General features: G+C 48.4%; 1 protein-coding gene across 2 annotated transcripts in view; it reads right to left on the bottom strand.

Annotated features, from left to right (window-relative positions):
- LOC119465093 (12S rRNA N4-methylcytidine (m4C) methyltransferase-like) overlaps window positions 1–13,860 on the bottom strand; it is a 72,854-nt gene that overhangs the window by 48,775 nt on the left and 10,219 nt on the right. For both annotated transcript variants that reach the window (XM_037725895.2, XM_037725896.2), the window contains one exon: window positions 3,001–3,195. In XM_037725895.2, the coding sequence (XP_037581823.1) occupies window positions 3,001–3,195 (195 nt within the window). The remainder of the gene's footprint in view (window positions 1–3,000; window positions 3,196–13,860) is intronic.

Raw genomic sequence — 13,860 nt, 5'->3', positions numbered from 1 at the left:
TGCTACGAACACCACATTAACAAACTTTTCAGAAATCCCCTGTTGATTGCTTATAGCTTCAATGTAAAAATTTTTCAGTACTACAAACTTCAGAATACCAAGCATTTCAATATAACGATCATTATTCACTTTCCATGCCATGTTAACACCTCAGTACAATGAATTAATGTTCTGAAATCTGGGGATTCTTAGATTTTTGTGTATCCTTTATGGCAGCGAGAACAGTAGGCTAGCAGATGACAAGGAGCAGAAAGCGGACACTGTGGCGCATGGGTTCGGAAAACCCGAGGTGGCTTTGGAGAAAAAAAATTTGCGAGACAACTTTTTTTTTTAATTGCGGAGGTGAGGATGCATCAGGTTTTGCGAGTGCATGCTCTGCCCAGACGAGCTTTCCTTCCTTCTTTCAACATTTTTTCTGCGCACACCTCTTCCTTCTTTCGCGCTTGTTTCTGTGGCCATACCAGCTACACGAGCGGAGAAATGTAACCTCTGTGTTTGCTCCACATACAGTAGCCGGCGGATTTTTCGGACTCCAAAAATTCGGACTTGTTGGATATTCCAGACTTCATGGATGTACCGTCAGGATTCCCATAGAGCTAATGCATTTTCGCGACTGATTTTTCGGACGAATCTAAGTGCCAATGTTCTATTTTCCAGACTAAATCGCTCGCTCCGAGCCACGCTACCCGATCTTGGGGACCGCCATGTTGGATTTTCCGCTTGTGTGGCCGGGCTTGGCTTCCAGTGCCCCCTGTATAGCCTTCAAGATTAGTAGACGCATGCTATCCTCTGGCCTCTGCGCGGCCATGCCCGCTCTTCCTTGACCGACAAAACGTTCCAAAAAGCGGCACTTGCTTTTTTTTTTCCGGTCAGCTTAGCACTATCGTCATAATCACCTTAGCGGAATCCATTTTTTTTTAGTTTCGGTTGCACCGTACGCTGTGCGAGGGTGAAAGTTGTGAGGGTCTGCCGGCAACCGCAATTTAATTTCGCGCACGTGAGAGAGGAAGGCGGCCAGAGGCGCACGTAAAGCCCCTATATATAAAAAGTAGCGACACTTTCCTCCTCCGCTTTCCCTCCTCCTCGTTTCTCCTCTCTTTCGCGCTCCTTTTTGACCGTTGCGCCGCCTACACCGCTTGAAACACGTGCACTTGTTTATCTTTCACTGCTGATCAGATTCGACGATCGCCGACTGTGTTCGCCACTATCGTTGTGCTCCTCGCCAGTCGGTAGACGCTTCTCGAGCGAAAATGATGATGGAGCGTGATCGTAAACAAACGCAGCCAGCGCCCGGCGGCGCGACGGTCCACATGATGCCATTAGGCCAATACCGACGCGGCGTCGGCTGTGCGAGGAGGTGGCAGCATTCTTCAAAGCGTGACGCTACATTTTATATATAGGGGCTCTAGGCGCGCGGACTTCGTTCCTCGCGGTGCACGGGGAGAAGGTGACGGAGACAGTTGCGTGCAGCTCTTGCGGTTGCTGCCGACGGAGCTGGTACGAGCTGCCGCGCAGGCACCGTATCTTGAAAGAGATCTGCGATGGGTACAAAGGGCGTGCGCCGAGTGCCAGTAGCTTCGTATGCGCTGTTTTGTTTTTTTCTTTTTTTCGACGTTCGCATTGAAGCGAGAGAATAGACAGCGCGAAGGTCAATTTGCCCGCGGTAATCGAGCGAGATGTATTCATGTAACCTGTGCGCGCGTGACACCGTGCTTATTTAGTTAGTAAGCGCAGATAAAAGTAAAATCCTTAATTCGTATCGCTGTCTATTAGTTTGCTATCGCAATTGATGCTCCGCCTTTTGGGCGAAACTGCGACATTGTTCTTAAGCTGCTCTAAGCCTCACAATTTTTTTTTCTCGGGGGGGGGGGGGGGGGGGGGGCAAGTTTTTCAGGCTGTTCGGTTTTTTGGACTGCTCGATTTTTCGGACTATCTTTCAGTCCCCACAAAGTCCGGAAAATCGGTCGGCTACTGTAGTCACATATTCTGGACGGTGTCGTTTATGTGTGCTTGGACTTTGAAATAGTTTAGGTGCCCACCTTGAGCGAGACAACTGCAGTGTCCACGGCAAGGACTGCAAAAAACAAACAAACAAAAGAAACACTGCGCTTCGGAGGTGACCTGGAGCCTTCTCAGTGTTAGCGTATCTTTTGTGCACGCCACTCTTTCTATACGGTGCTTCGGTGATGCGTGGCAGCAGAATCTAGGAAAAATAGCAACAGTGTGGGCCGAGAGCCAACAGCGACGTTGTCATGGGTAGCTCGTACGGTGACAACTGATAAACTGATGGGCGCAATGGTTAATTTTGGGGCTATAGCAACCTTTCAGAATAAGAAACAACTTGCCGCAGTCCACTGAAGTTCAAGATTTCACTGCACAGATGCCTCCAATCTGAGAGTCTGCGTGACATGCATACATGGGATTCTTTATCAGCTACAGCAGTGGCCTTTGAAAGACACACACACGTGCTGCCCCAATATTATGGCAAAGCAGGGCAGCCATTACTAGCTACCAACTGCACCTTGTGGCAGCTTTGAAACTACGCCTGATGACATAGCACAACTGCATCTTTTAACTCTAGTAATAGTATTGCATACGGTTATGTAAACATGTGTCCTGCATGTGTCACACCTAAACGGGCATTCTTGTGGATGACTAACTCATATGGAGAGAGGTAAGCTGTGCTTTGCAACCATTTTCTATGCACTCGGGCTTAATTTCAGTGTGCTTATATAAGCAAGTTAGAAGGGTGGGACACATTCAACTAGATTCTGTTCCCCTATTTTTGTCGCAAAGGCACACATGACAAAGGAGTAAACATTTACCACATTACACAGGCAACTGAGTGCTTGCAACAGAAATAGTACGGGCTTTGCGAGTTGTATCACAGTGAAACTTGGAGCAGCCTCTGACTTGCGTGACCTGCCTCTCTGTAAATGCGAGCGAACAACCATACGGGTGCACTGTGGAAGTGCGCACATTCAGTGGGTTGGCCCTTGCCTGGCTGCGTCCATGCGCATGTCGAGGGGCCCCTGGCGTGCCAGTCCAAATCCACGCTGGGGGTCGTCCATCTGCATGGAGGAGCAGCCACAGTCGACCAGCGCGCCATCCAGGCTGCCCGGTGACACTCCGTGGAGCTCCAGCAGGGGGCCCAGCTCACTGAACCGGCCCAGCAGGGGCACCAGACGTCCCGCACTGCAGAGCACCACGATTAGGAGAACAGCACCCGTCCCCAATAAGGCACGCGCGAGCAAGTATCAACGTAATCGTAACCTTGTAAGAATACTGCTGGGCAATCACTGAAAAAGGTGAAATACTGTGCATGCCGAGATAGAGTGGGACAGCAATCCCACACCATTTATTGCTTCAGCAAAGAGAGCACTGCCTCGTGTTATACGTTTTCGTGACAGCCGATTGGGTATCGAGTCTGACCTTTGCAAGACTGAAGTGTCCTCTTGTGCAATAGGACATTCAGATTTCAAATTTCTAAGTATGAATGTTGGCAGCATCATAAGAGATTTCAGAACCACATTTGCACTTCTTTCAGTAAAAGCAGGACGATAAGCGGCTTTCACAATTTGCGAGGCGGGCTATCGGCATCACTATCACTTCTCAGCGTTGCTGGAGGAGGGACTCATTTTTTTAGAGGCTGCTCAGATTGAAACATTCTGCTTACAAAATATCTACGCACTTTTGGAAGTAACTGCTGCAGGTGTAAACACTACCGAGGGTGAGCTTTTCGTTGCGCCATAAAAAACTGGGTCCATAAATATCGGTTGTCAGTCCCTTTAAGGAAGACGTAGATGGTGAGAGAGGTGTAGAGCTTTGCGGTCAGCGAGAGTAGTACAGTTTCAACCTAGAGACGCGAACGACATCGGACAGGTGTGGGCGTCGGGGATGGCGAGTGGTGCCTTCTCCTTCAGGAATCACTTCGTATGTGACGTCACCGATCCTATTAGGTCCAAAGTAGCGGCGCAAAAGTTTATCCGACAGACCACGCTGGTGGATCGGTGTCCACACCCATACTTTGCCACCGGGTTGATAAGCGACGTCTCGGTGACGAAGATTGTATCGGTTGGCGTCACTGTGTTGTTGGTAGCGGATACGCATTCATGCTAGCTGGCGCACCTCTTCGGCTCATCGAGCGAATTCGGCAGCATCACTGACAACATTAGAACAGTGGGTGGGTAAAAGCATTGTGTCCAACGTTCTTACAGCTTCCCGGCCATGCAAAAAGCGAAAAGGGGTGAAGCCGGTAGTTTCTTGCACGGCAGTATTATATGCAAACGTAACATATGGGAGATTGTTGTCCCAGTTTTTGTGGTCAACATCAACATACATGGAAATCATATCAGCGATCGTTTTGTTTAACCTTTCTGTGGGCCCATTCGTCTGGGGATGGTAAGCAGTGGCTTTGCGGTGAACTGTACCACTGAGATGCATATCTTCTGTGAGCTGCGCTGTAAATGCTATGCCCCCAGTCGGTTATAACCACTGTTGGAGCACCTTGGCGGAGTACGATGCCGTGTACAAAGAAGGTCGCAATATCATTAGCAGTGCCTCGTGGGAGAGATCGGGTTTCAATGTAATGTGTAAGGTAGTCTGTGGCAACAGCAATCCAACGGTTACCAACCCTCGATGTGGGGAATGGTCCAAGCAAATCTATGCCAACTTGCTGAAAAGGTATCCTCGGAGGATCAACGGGATGGAGAAGTCCAGCGGGACGCACGGGTGGTGTCTTGCGTCTCTGGCAGTCGCGGCATGTCTTCACGTACTGCTTTACGTCACAGCGAAGGTTAGGCCAGAAGTACTTTTGGCGTATGTGTGAAAACGTCCGTACGAATCCCAAGTGGCCCGAAGATGGCTCGTCGTGAGAGGCCCGCAGGATGTCGTCACGTAGTGCGGACGGCACTACAAGGAGGCAGGCGGTTGCGGTCGAGTGAAAACCCAATTTATAGAGGACGCCATCGCGGAGAAAAAACGATAACGTGTGGACAAACGTTCAAGGCGGCTCTGGTAGACGGTTCTCAAGGTAGTCGATGAGTTCTGAATCGTCGCGCTGTTGCTTGCTAATGTCTGATACTGTGATAATAGAAAGAAATGCATCTTCATCAACGTCAAATGGCGACGGTTGAAGTAGGAGCTCGCGACAGGCAGTTGGCGTCGGTGTGTTTACGCCTGGACTTGAACCCTATCGTCATATCGTATTCTTGCAAGCGAAGACTCCAGCGTGCAAGACGGCCAGATGGATCCTTCAGATTGGCGAGCCAGCACAATGAATGGTGATCTGTCACAACTCGAAACGATCGGCCATACAAATACAGTTAAACCTGCTTATAACGAAACTCTATATAACGAATTCCTGGATATAACGAAGTTTTTGTATTCCCCGCCGTAACTCCATAGAAGCGCATGTATTTGAAACCTTTACGTAACGACGTGGCAGCGGGAGTCCCCCTCGATATAACGAATTTTCCCCGCCAACAACCTAGAGATTTCGCCCCAAATTTTGTCATTCTTGCGCGAGCAGCAACCGGAAGCACCTTCTCCGCCGCGCTGGAATGCGAAACAGCGGCGGTGCGCTTGGCGCGCTCGAATTCACGGTGCGAGAGCGAGCCCACGTGTACATGCATGCGAGCGTGCGCAAGGCGGGCCTGCATCCCTCGACCCGGCGATCTTGCTGCCGCGGGCGTGACCTTTCCCCTTCCCTTCATTCAAACCTGACCCCGCCGCTTGTTGCAGCTGGCCCAGCCCGCCAAGCCGGCACTCTCCTTTTCCTGTTGATGTTGCCGAAGGAAAAAGAAAAAAAAAAACGTGTATTTTTTTTTGTCAGCGCGCTGGCTGCGTCACTCTCTGGTTACTGCGCAAGTCTCTGCACTTCACTTCACTAACTTGACACTAGGTGACACTATACGACGCTACGACGCCATCGTGTCGCTCGCTCTACCTTTCCGACGCCTCGCGCTTGTGCAAAACGACATGCGTCCACGCATCCAGTACCTGGTGTGACATTCGAAGGATGAGTGCTTCGACGAAGAAACGCGGGATATTGACCTTGTCTGCAGTTCGCTTTAAAGATAAGCTCGTGCGGGTGCACACTTTTTCCACATCGCAGATCACTTTCAAGATACTTTCCTTGAGTTCAGAGAAGGCCTCTTGTTGGTCCTGCTCCCAGACAAACGGAACATTATCCTTTGTTAACCGCTTCAAAGGTTCGGCTATCCTTGAAAAGTTAGCCATGAAGCGTCTATAATATCCACAAAGCCTTAGAAAATGGCGGAGTCCGTGTTTGTTCGAAGGTGTTGGAAATGAAGCAACAGTAATGGTTTTGTCGGGGTCTGGTCGAATGCCTTCGTAGCTGACGACATGGCCTAAAGATTTGAGTTCGTCATACCCAAAATGGCATTTTCAGCCTTTAAAGACAGGCCAGCAGTGCAAATTGCATCAAGAACTGCTTGTAAGCGCTGGAGGTGCTGCTCAAAAGTTTCTGAAAACACAACGATATCATCTAAATAGACAAGGCATGACTGCCACTTGAGACCTGATAGAACCGTGTCCATCGTGTGTTGAAAAGTAGCAGGCGCAGATCACAATCCGAAAGGAAGGACCTTGAATTGGTAGAGTTCATCAGGCGTAATAAATGCGGTTTTCTCACAGTCACGGTCATCAACCTCTATTTGCCAGTAGCCGCTGCGAAGGTCCATCGATGAGAAGTATCGGGCATGTTGAAGGCGGTCCAAAGAATCATCGATGCGAGGAAGAGGATAAATGACCTTCTTCGTAACATTGTTAAGCTTGCGATAGTCACCGCAAAAACGCCCCATTGTACAGTCTTTCTTTTTCACCAGAACCACAGGTGACGCCCATGGACTTCTGGAGGGCTGTATGATGTCGTCGGTGAGCATTTGTTGGACTTGAGTTCGGATGTCGTCTTGCTCTTTACGAGAAACACGGTAGGCACGTTGGCGCATGGGTCTTTCATTGGGATTTGTAATAATTCTGTGCTTGGTAATAGGCGTTTGGTTTACCTTCGATGTTGAAGCGAAACAGTCCGCAAAAGGCTTCGAATGCTAGCTTGTTGTTCACCTGATAATTTAGAATTCAGATTAATTTTGCTGTTGGCCGGTACGTAGCAGTTAGAATCTCCACCATTGTGTCCTACAGTTAAACAAGCAGGAGAGTCACTGACTGGCACCAAATAGGCGATGGTAGTTCGTGGGGCGAAATGCTGGTATTCACGACTGAAATTGGTCACTAAAATCTGAGCAGTTCATGACAACAGCTGCAAGATGTCTATGCAAACCTGTCGAGCCAACAAGACTGACAGATTGCCTTCAGCGATTCCGGGATGGGGAGGATCGTCATCTGTTTCCATGGTGATCAACGTACTACTCCGTGGTGGTAAAGTAGCGCAGTCACCCGACGCGTAACACCGTGGACTGTGGGTGATAGTCGTCCGAATGAGTTGTGTGTTCGCTGGAAAAAGTGACAAGCAACTCGCGAAGGTTTACGATTGCGCCGTACTCTCAAAGAAAGTCCATGCCAAGAATGACCTGCCTAGAGCACTCTGCCAGTATAATAAATGAACCAACAAATGTGGCGTCACGAATTTGTACCCTCGCAGTGCATTTGCCGATCGGCGTGAGAACATGACCGCCGTGGCTGTACGGAGCTTAGGCCCTAGCCACGGTGTCGTCACCTTGCGAAGTGCAGTAGCCAGTTGTCCGCTCATAACAGAATAATCGGCACCAGTATCAAAAAGAGCAGTTACCGAGTAGTTGTCTACAGAAAAGAGTATGTCGGCTGAAACAGGTTCACGGTTTGCAAAGAAAGGTGCCGAAGGTACAAAGTCGTCATCGTCATCGGTATCGTCGTCGTCGTCGGGGTGTCGCAGCGGAGGATCTTTCGAAGTGCGTTGGACAACAGCCCCACCCACGAAGGTCGCTGTTCTTAGCTTCCCCGACTTGGGCTCGTGGGCCAGTTGCCCACAGAAGCGGAGGATGTAGTATAGCGACTAGGGGAAGCCGATCGACGAGGAGGTGGTGATCGTGACTGGCGCCTCTGTGGAGATGGAGATTGGGTCGTTGGCAAAGACTGTTCAAACGCTCAGAACTGCGCGTACGGCGATGGATGGTGACTGACCAGATATTGCTGGGTTTCTCTTGGGTGCTCTCCCTCACGTGGGCGACGAGCGCCAGAGTGATAGCCTTGGAGTTCTATTCTTTGGTAGTAGCATGCACGGTACGAGTGGCCCGCTTCACCACAGTGGAAGCAGAGTGGTTGATAGATGTGCGACACACGTCTGTGTCACCTTTACTTGGGAGTGTGGAGAGTTGCGTGCATGCGCTACTCTCGATGGAGGAGAGACACGACTGGCGGTACAGCAAACGAGGATTTAATATGTACAGGGACGGTGAACACACGCGACACACAACACTAAAACCACAACTAAACAACTAAAGGCACGCAAAACTAGACATAACTCAGCGAAAAAGCTTACTTAAAAGAACTTCCAAATCTCTAACTAAATATAACACTACTAGAAAACGACTATCTCATTTCCGGAGCCTAGCTCCGCCTTAAAGTCTCTCGATCAGTCTTAAGGCCGTTTCACATGGTGCGATTTTGCACTGCGATTATTGCACCGGAAGTGCGATTTCCGTCGCATGCGACGAAAATCGCAGTCGCAGGGCCGATTCTGCGATTTTCGGCTGCGACCAACCGGTTGGTCGCAGCGTCGCAGCAATCGCGATTTTTCCGTCGAAATTGCGCCGAGAGGTATTTCGCGGTCTGTTTTGGAAAATGGCGGCGGTCGCTCAACGCAACGTTTACAGATACTTTTTTGTTTATAAATATTGGATCAACGAGCCTCGAACAGTGCAACTAATTGAGTGGAGCCTTGGATTGCGCAATCGGTACGTAACATCAGCACCGACACGCGAACAGTGCAGATAAAAACTCGTAGGTCAGATTCGGTTCGGTGATTTCTACGAGTTTGTTGACACGCTACGTTGCTAATCTGGCGACGCTGTTTTTTAGGTTGGCTTCGGGTGCTGATAGTACGTACTTTTGCGTGATTTTCCGTTGTTCACACGCGCTGCGAGTTGGTAAATACTACGAGGTGTCCCTCACGGGAAGGCATGGCCTTCGGATGTCGTCCCAATTCTCTGGTTCTGGAGACAACTCGCGATATACGAAAACGCCACAGTTTTATCGCCGTATGCTTTTACGGACGGAACAATTTAAAGAATATGCAACTACGGACAAATGCTGTGGTCGCGCGTATAGCGTGACCAAATGCTTGGTCACGCTATACGCGCGACCATTTAGTTGCAGTCGGTTGGTTAGGGCTTTCATCCGCATTTCCCCCAATGAATTATCTCATTTCAAGGTTCTGTTACTTCCGCTGCGAGACGCAAAGCGAACGTGCAAACTGGATATCGTAATGAATGTTCTACAATAGCATATTTCACGCTTTGACTCGGAATAAGCAGTATTGCCAATTTATTTTCGAAGCAATATTTAAACAGTTTTTTTCTCATTTTTCTGATGCATCATTTTTCTCCTGAATAAAAAAAAACAATAAACCTTCAGTGTGTTGCAGACTTCGTATCCTTACTGCATCTGTATTAACCCTCACATTAAAAGGTAATTGCACATTTCGCTTACTTCAGTGCATCGAATTACTTTTGTTTATGCTGGTTGTAACATATCGCAGTACTCAAAGAAACTACTTAGCCATAAACATCCTTGCCTTTTCTTGCTTCTCTGTCTCTACTTCCTGTAAAACACATGCAATAATGCGAAAAGCAGGCGAACACCTTGTTTTTATAAGCAGTAGATAACTCATTAAACAAAAGCAGATCAAAATTGTGCAGTGAAGTCAGCCGGTTGCATTCCTTCGTATGAATGATAGCATTTTTTCAAGTGTGGGTGGGTCTTGCATGTCCACAGCTCATAAAGTGTGCAGACTCATCACGAGGCGTAGGTATAGCCCATCAAGATGGAGGCAATGTTGCTAATGAGTCTGCCCTTACATGTATTACTGCATAAACTCGTATAACCATATCCCATCATTACTCAATCGAGCTTGCTGAGTCATATTCACCAAAATTCTACTTATCCGAGCTTGCTCTGACTCATATTCACCAAAATTGTACTTGGCCGAGCTTGATCTGACTAATATTCACAAAGATTCTACTCAGGCAAGCGTGCACCGAGTCATATTCACCAAATATCTACTTAGCCAAGCTTGCTCCGACTTACATTCATCAAAATTCTACTCAGGTGAGCTTGCAGTGAGTCATATTCACCAAAAATCTACTTGCTGAGCTTGCTTTGACTCATATTCACTAAAATTATACTTGGATCAGCTTTCCCCGACTACCACATGACAATATTCACTAAAAGTTTACTCAACTGAGCTTGCTCTTACTCGTATTCACCAAAATTCTACTCAGTCAGGCTGAAACGAACTCAGACTCACGGTTAGTTCGAAGTCTTAGTGAGCCGACGTTTGAGTGAGTTCACCGTGCTATGTATACATTACATTATGTGACCTGTGCGGTGAATAAGCAAACATTGTCTATGAGTACGTGTTGCATTGGGTGAAATAAGGACAACTGTAAACACTGCAGTTAGTTTTCACGCAACTGACCGTTGCGTGAAAGCTTCGCCTCATGTCGATTCAAGCAAGTGCATTGGACCTGCATCATATTTTTTGCCAATCTTGCTGTCTGTCCTAACCATTACTGGGTGGCCACATTTTGTACATTTCAACACAAAGTTTAATAAATGACTGTAGTGCAATATATTAAAAAAAAAAGATGCTTGCATCACTGCACGTATAACAACCAGAACATGACACAAACACATGCACATAAGATGCACACAAATGATAAATGCATAAACAGATGGAATCAGCTAGCCACCACCTATTGAAAAAAAAAAAAAAAAAGCACAGGACTACGTATAACCATTCCCCTTGCCAGGTACATGGGCGGACCTATGGGCGGACCTTTCTCCTATAGGAGAAACACACGTGCAACCTAGCAGTTACCTCGAGGTAGCAGCTATGGACGCTTTTGCATTCGCAGCTGGCCACTCAACCACTCAAGTGTGTTCAGTGTGCACTTGTACTTAGGGACACTTTTGTATTGTCTGTATCTCAAAAATTTAATGTGGCTCCTCAAAATTTTGGGAATATTTGGATTCTGAGGCTTGCAAAGGTAAATATTTTTGTTCCATTTTCGTTCAAGGTGAAGGCTCATACAAAAGATATTGTCAGTGCCCCTCACTTTCTCTCAGAACATAAGTAGTCTGTTATTGAGATTCTAGCAGCTTTTCAACAGCAAGAAAGGGAATCAGCTTCCCCTGTTTTCAGCATTGGGTTAATGCAGGCAATTCAGGGAGGCATAAAGTTTTGCTAATACAATCGGTTCGGGAATACCAGATTAGACTGTACCTTGACATTTTCCTTGCACTTTCTTATTTTGGTCAAATAACCCAGTTTGAAATGGCTCCAGTTAGCATGCTCTAACATTGGTCTAATATAGGTTAAGTACATGACTAGCTTAACAGAGTGGGATGCTGGCTTTCATTTCCAGGAAAGGAATCATAGCACCTGCTCCAGTTGCATATGTTTTTGGTTATCAGGGGTATTCAGCCTCACTTTAAGGATAACGTGCTGAAGCAGGTAGAAGCACAAGCATGCCATTAGCGGATAGTTTCGATAGCTTCTTACCTTACACTTGCCACCATGAATACAAATTTTTAGCGTTCGATTTTGTTATTAAACAAACAAACGTACTCCTAACAAGGTATTTTAATGTTAGCCGTGTGGCTACGCGGCTGCGCTACGTACTGCAGCATATTAACTTAAGCTTCTTGATACAGATTCACAGCATACTAACAGCGCAAGAAACAGGACGAGAAAATAGACGACGCCCATGTCTGCCAGAATGATACGATACTACGTACACAAGTGACTGCAGCTCCTAAAAAAAAATGTGGTGTCGGCTTTTACGCCTTTCGAAATATTCAGAGAGCACTTGTATGAATAATTACAGCACAGGCGCCGAGACAGACGAGCCAGGCTGGCGCTAAGATAAACGTTCACAACACAAATTCCATTGCACGTTCAGTAATTACACACAGATAATTTGCGGCTTTGTTCAGGGGCACACGTGAGCTTTTGGGTTGGTGCTTGCTGCTAAGTTTGGTGCAAGAATATTGCTAGGAGCAGGAACCACTAATGCGCAATCACGAGCAATACACACACATCCGTTTTTCAGAAGCTGGCGTTAATCACGGGTAGCGCGAGGGTCTCTGCGTTGACATGACGACTCCGCCGAATCCCGAATACTGCATATGCGATGACAACACCTATAGGGGCTTGTTGATAGGTCCTCTTGTAATTTGTTTAACCGCAGGTAGAACGACACAGGCATAAAACACACACGAGACAGCACACAACGCTGAACGACCACCTGCGAACAGCTGTTTACGTCCACCATTTCTCCTCGTATTGAACTTCACAAACCGCTGTTGCGCACTCCAAAACAAACTAAACTTTGAAGCGTTTTTAAATTACAAAACGCATGTATTATTTGGTCCTAATAAAGAGAGGTCAATTATATTATAACGCGCACGTCTTTTTAATTACATTAAACGAATTTACGCGGCGTGTGCGACAAAATCTGGCAGCAAGCAACCCTGGGCGTCGCATAATCGCATTGTTGACATCGCACCATGTGAAATGGCCGTTGCGAATTTCGCATCTGCGAAAATCGCACCATGTGAAACAGCCTTTAGCTTTTCTTGCCAAAGTCTGGCCACCTTGGCCCCGGCCTAACTGCGTCGTAAATCGGAAACGGGATCGTCTCTTAGAGATCGTCGTCTTGAAGTTCTCGTCGCGTCCGTGTCGGGCTCGTCCGAAGCGTTGAGGATGTCGTAGGTGCCGACGCCTCGCGTTGTCTCTTTTGTCGGCGGTGAGCTCGTCGGCTCGTCGGTGATGAGCTCGTCAGCGATGGCGCTCGGCGTTGCTTAGGCCCACCTGGATAGGCCTAGCATCAGGATGCGTCGCAATGTCTTCGTGAGTGCCGACGTGGCGTCCCGAGGAGATTTGAACGTGCCGGTCTGCTGCAGAAGGGGGATCCTCTCTGGGGTGCCTGGTCCTGCCGTGAGAAGCTGCAGCCCGTCCAAGAGCTTCGCCCGAACTTGCCGAGGTCGACGGCCACACCTTGGACGGCCAGCGTCGCGGACTCAACCAGACCCCCAAGTCTCCCGTCGCCAGAACATAGCTGGAGATGCGACCTTCCTGACCCGGTGCCACGTTGAAACTCAACGGACAGCGCCGTTCATCCCTCAACTATGCCTCGGTTCGTGCGCCTCGCGCGCTCGCGCCGTTCGAAACACCGGGCATCGCGTGCTCCTCTTCTTTTTCCCGCCACAGGCGGCCTCTTACACGTGACAGTCTGACTTTCGCGTATTGATTCGGGGGCTCGTGGACTTGTACATATTTGTACGTGAAGCTTGGCCCTGGAAGTGGTACAGCGGTTCTTCAGAAGAAGGCGGGCTACGGTTGTTCACGGGCTGCGCAGGTAGCCTCACTGCTTGCGCATAAGTCAGTACGGGGGCGGCTTCAGGTCTGGTTTGCACGAATGGCTGTGCCACCTGGCGGACTTCTTCGCGGACGATATCTGTGAGAGATGTTACGGTCAGCTGAAATCGCCCTCCCTGTAGTCTATCGAGCTCCTCACGCACGACACTACGCACAAGCTCTCGAAGCGCATCGATGTCACAGGGCAACGAGAGAGAAGATGCCGATCCCAGGCTGATTTGGCAATTGTAGACCGAGGA

Source organism: Dermacentor silvarum, chromosome 9 (genome assembly GCF_013339745.2).
Source record: "Dermacentor silvarum isolate Dsil-2018 chromosome 9, BIME_Dsil_1.4, whole genome shotgun sequence".
NCBI lineage: Eukaryota > Metazoa > Arthropoda > Arachnida > Ixodida > Ixodidae > Dermacentor > Dermacentor silvarum.
The sequence above is the reverse complement of the archived record's forward strand: the minus strand, read 5'-3'. Positions and strand labels throughout refer to the sequence as shown.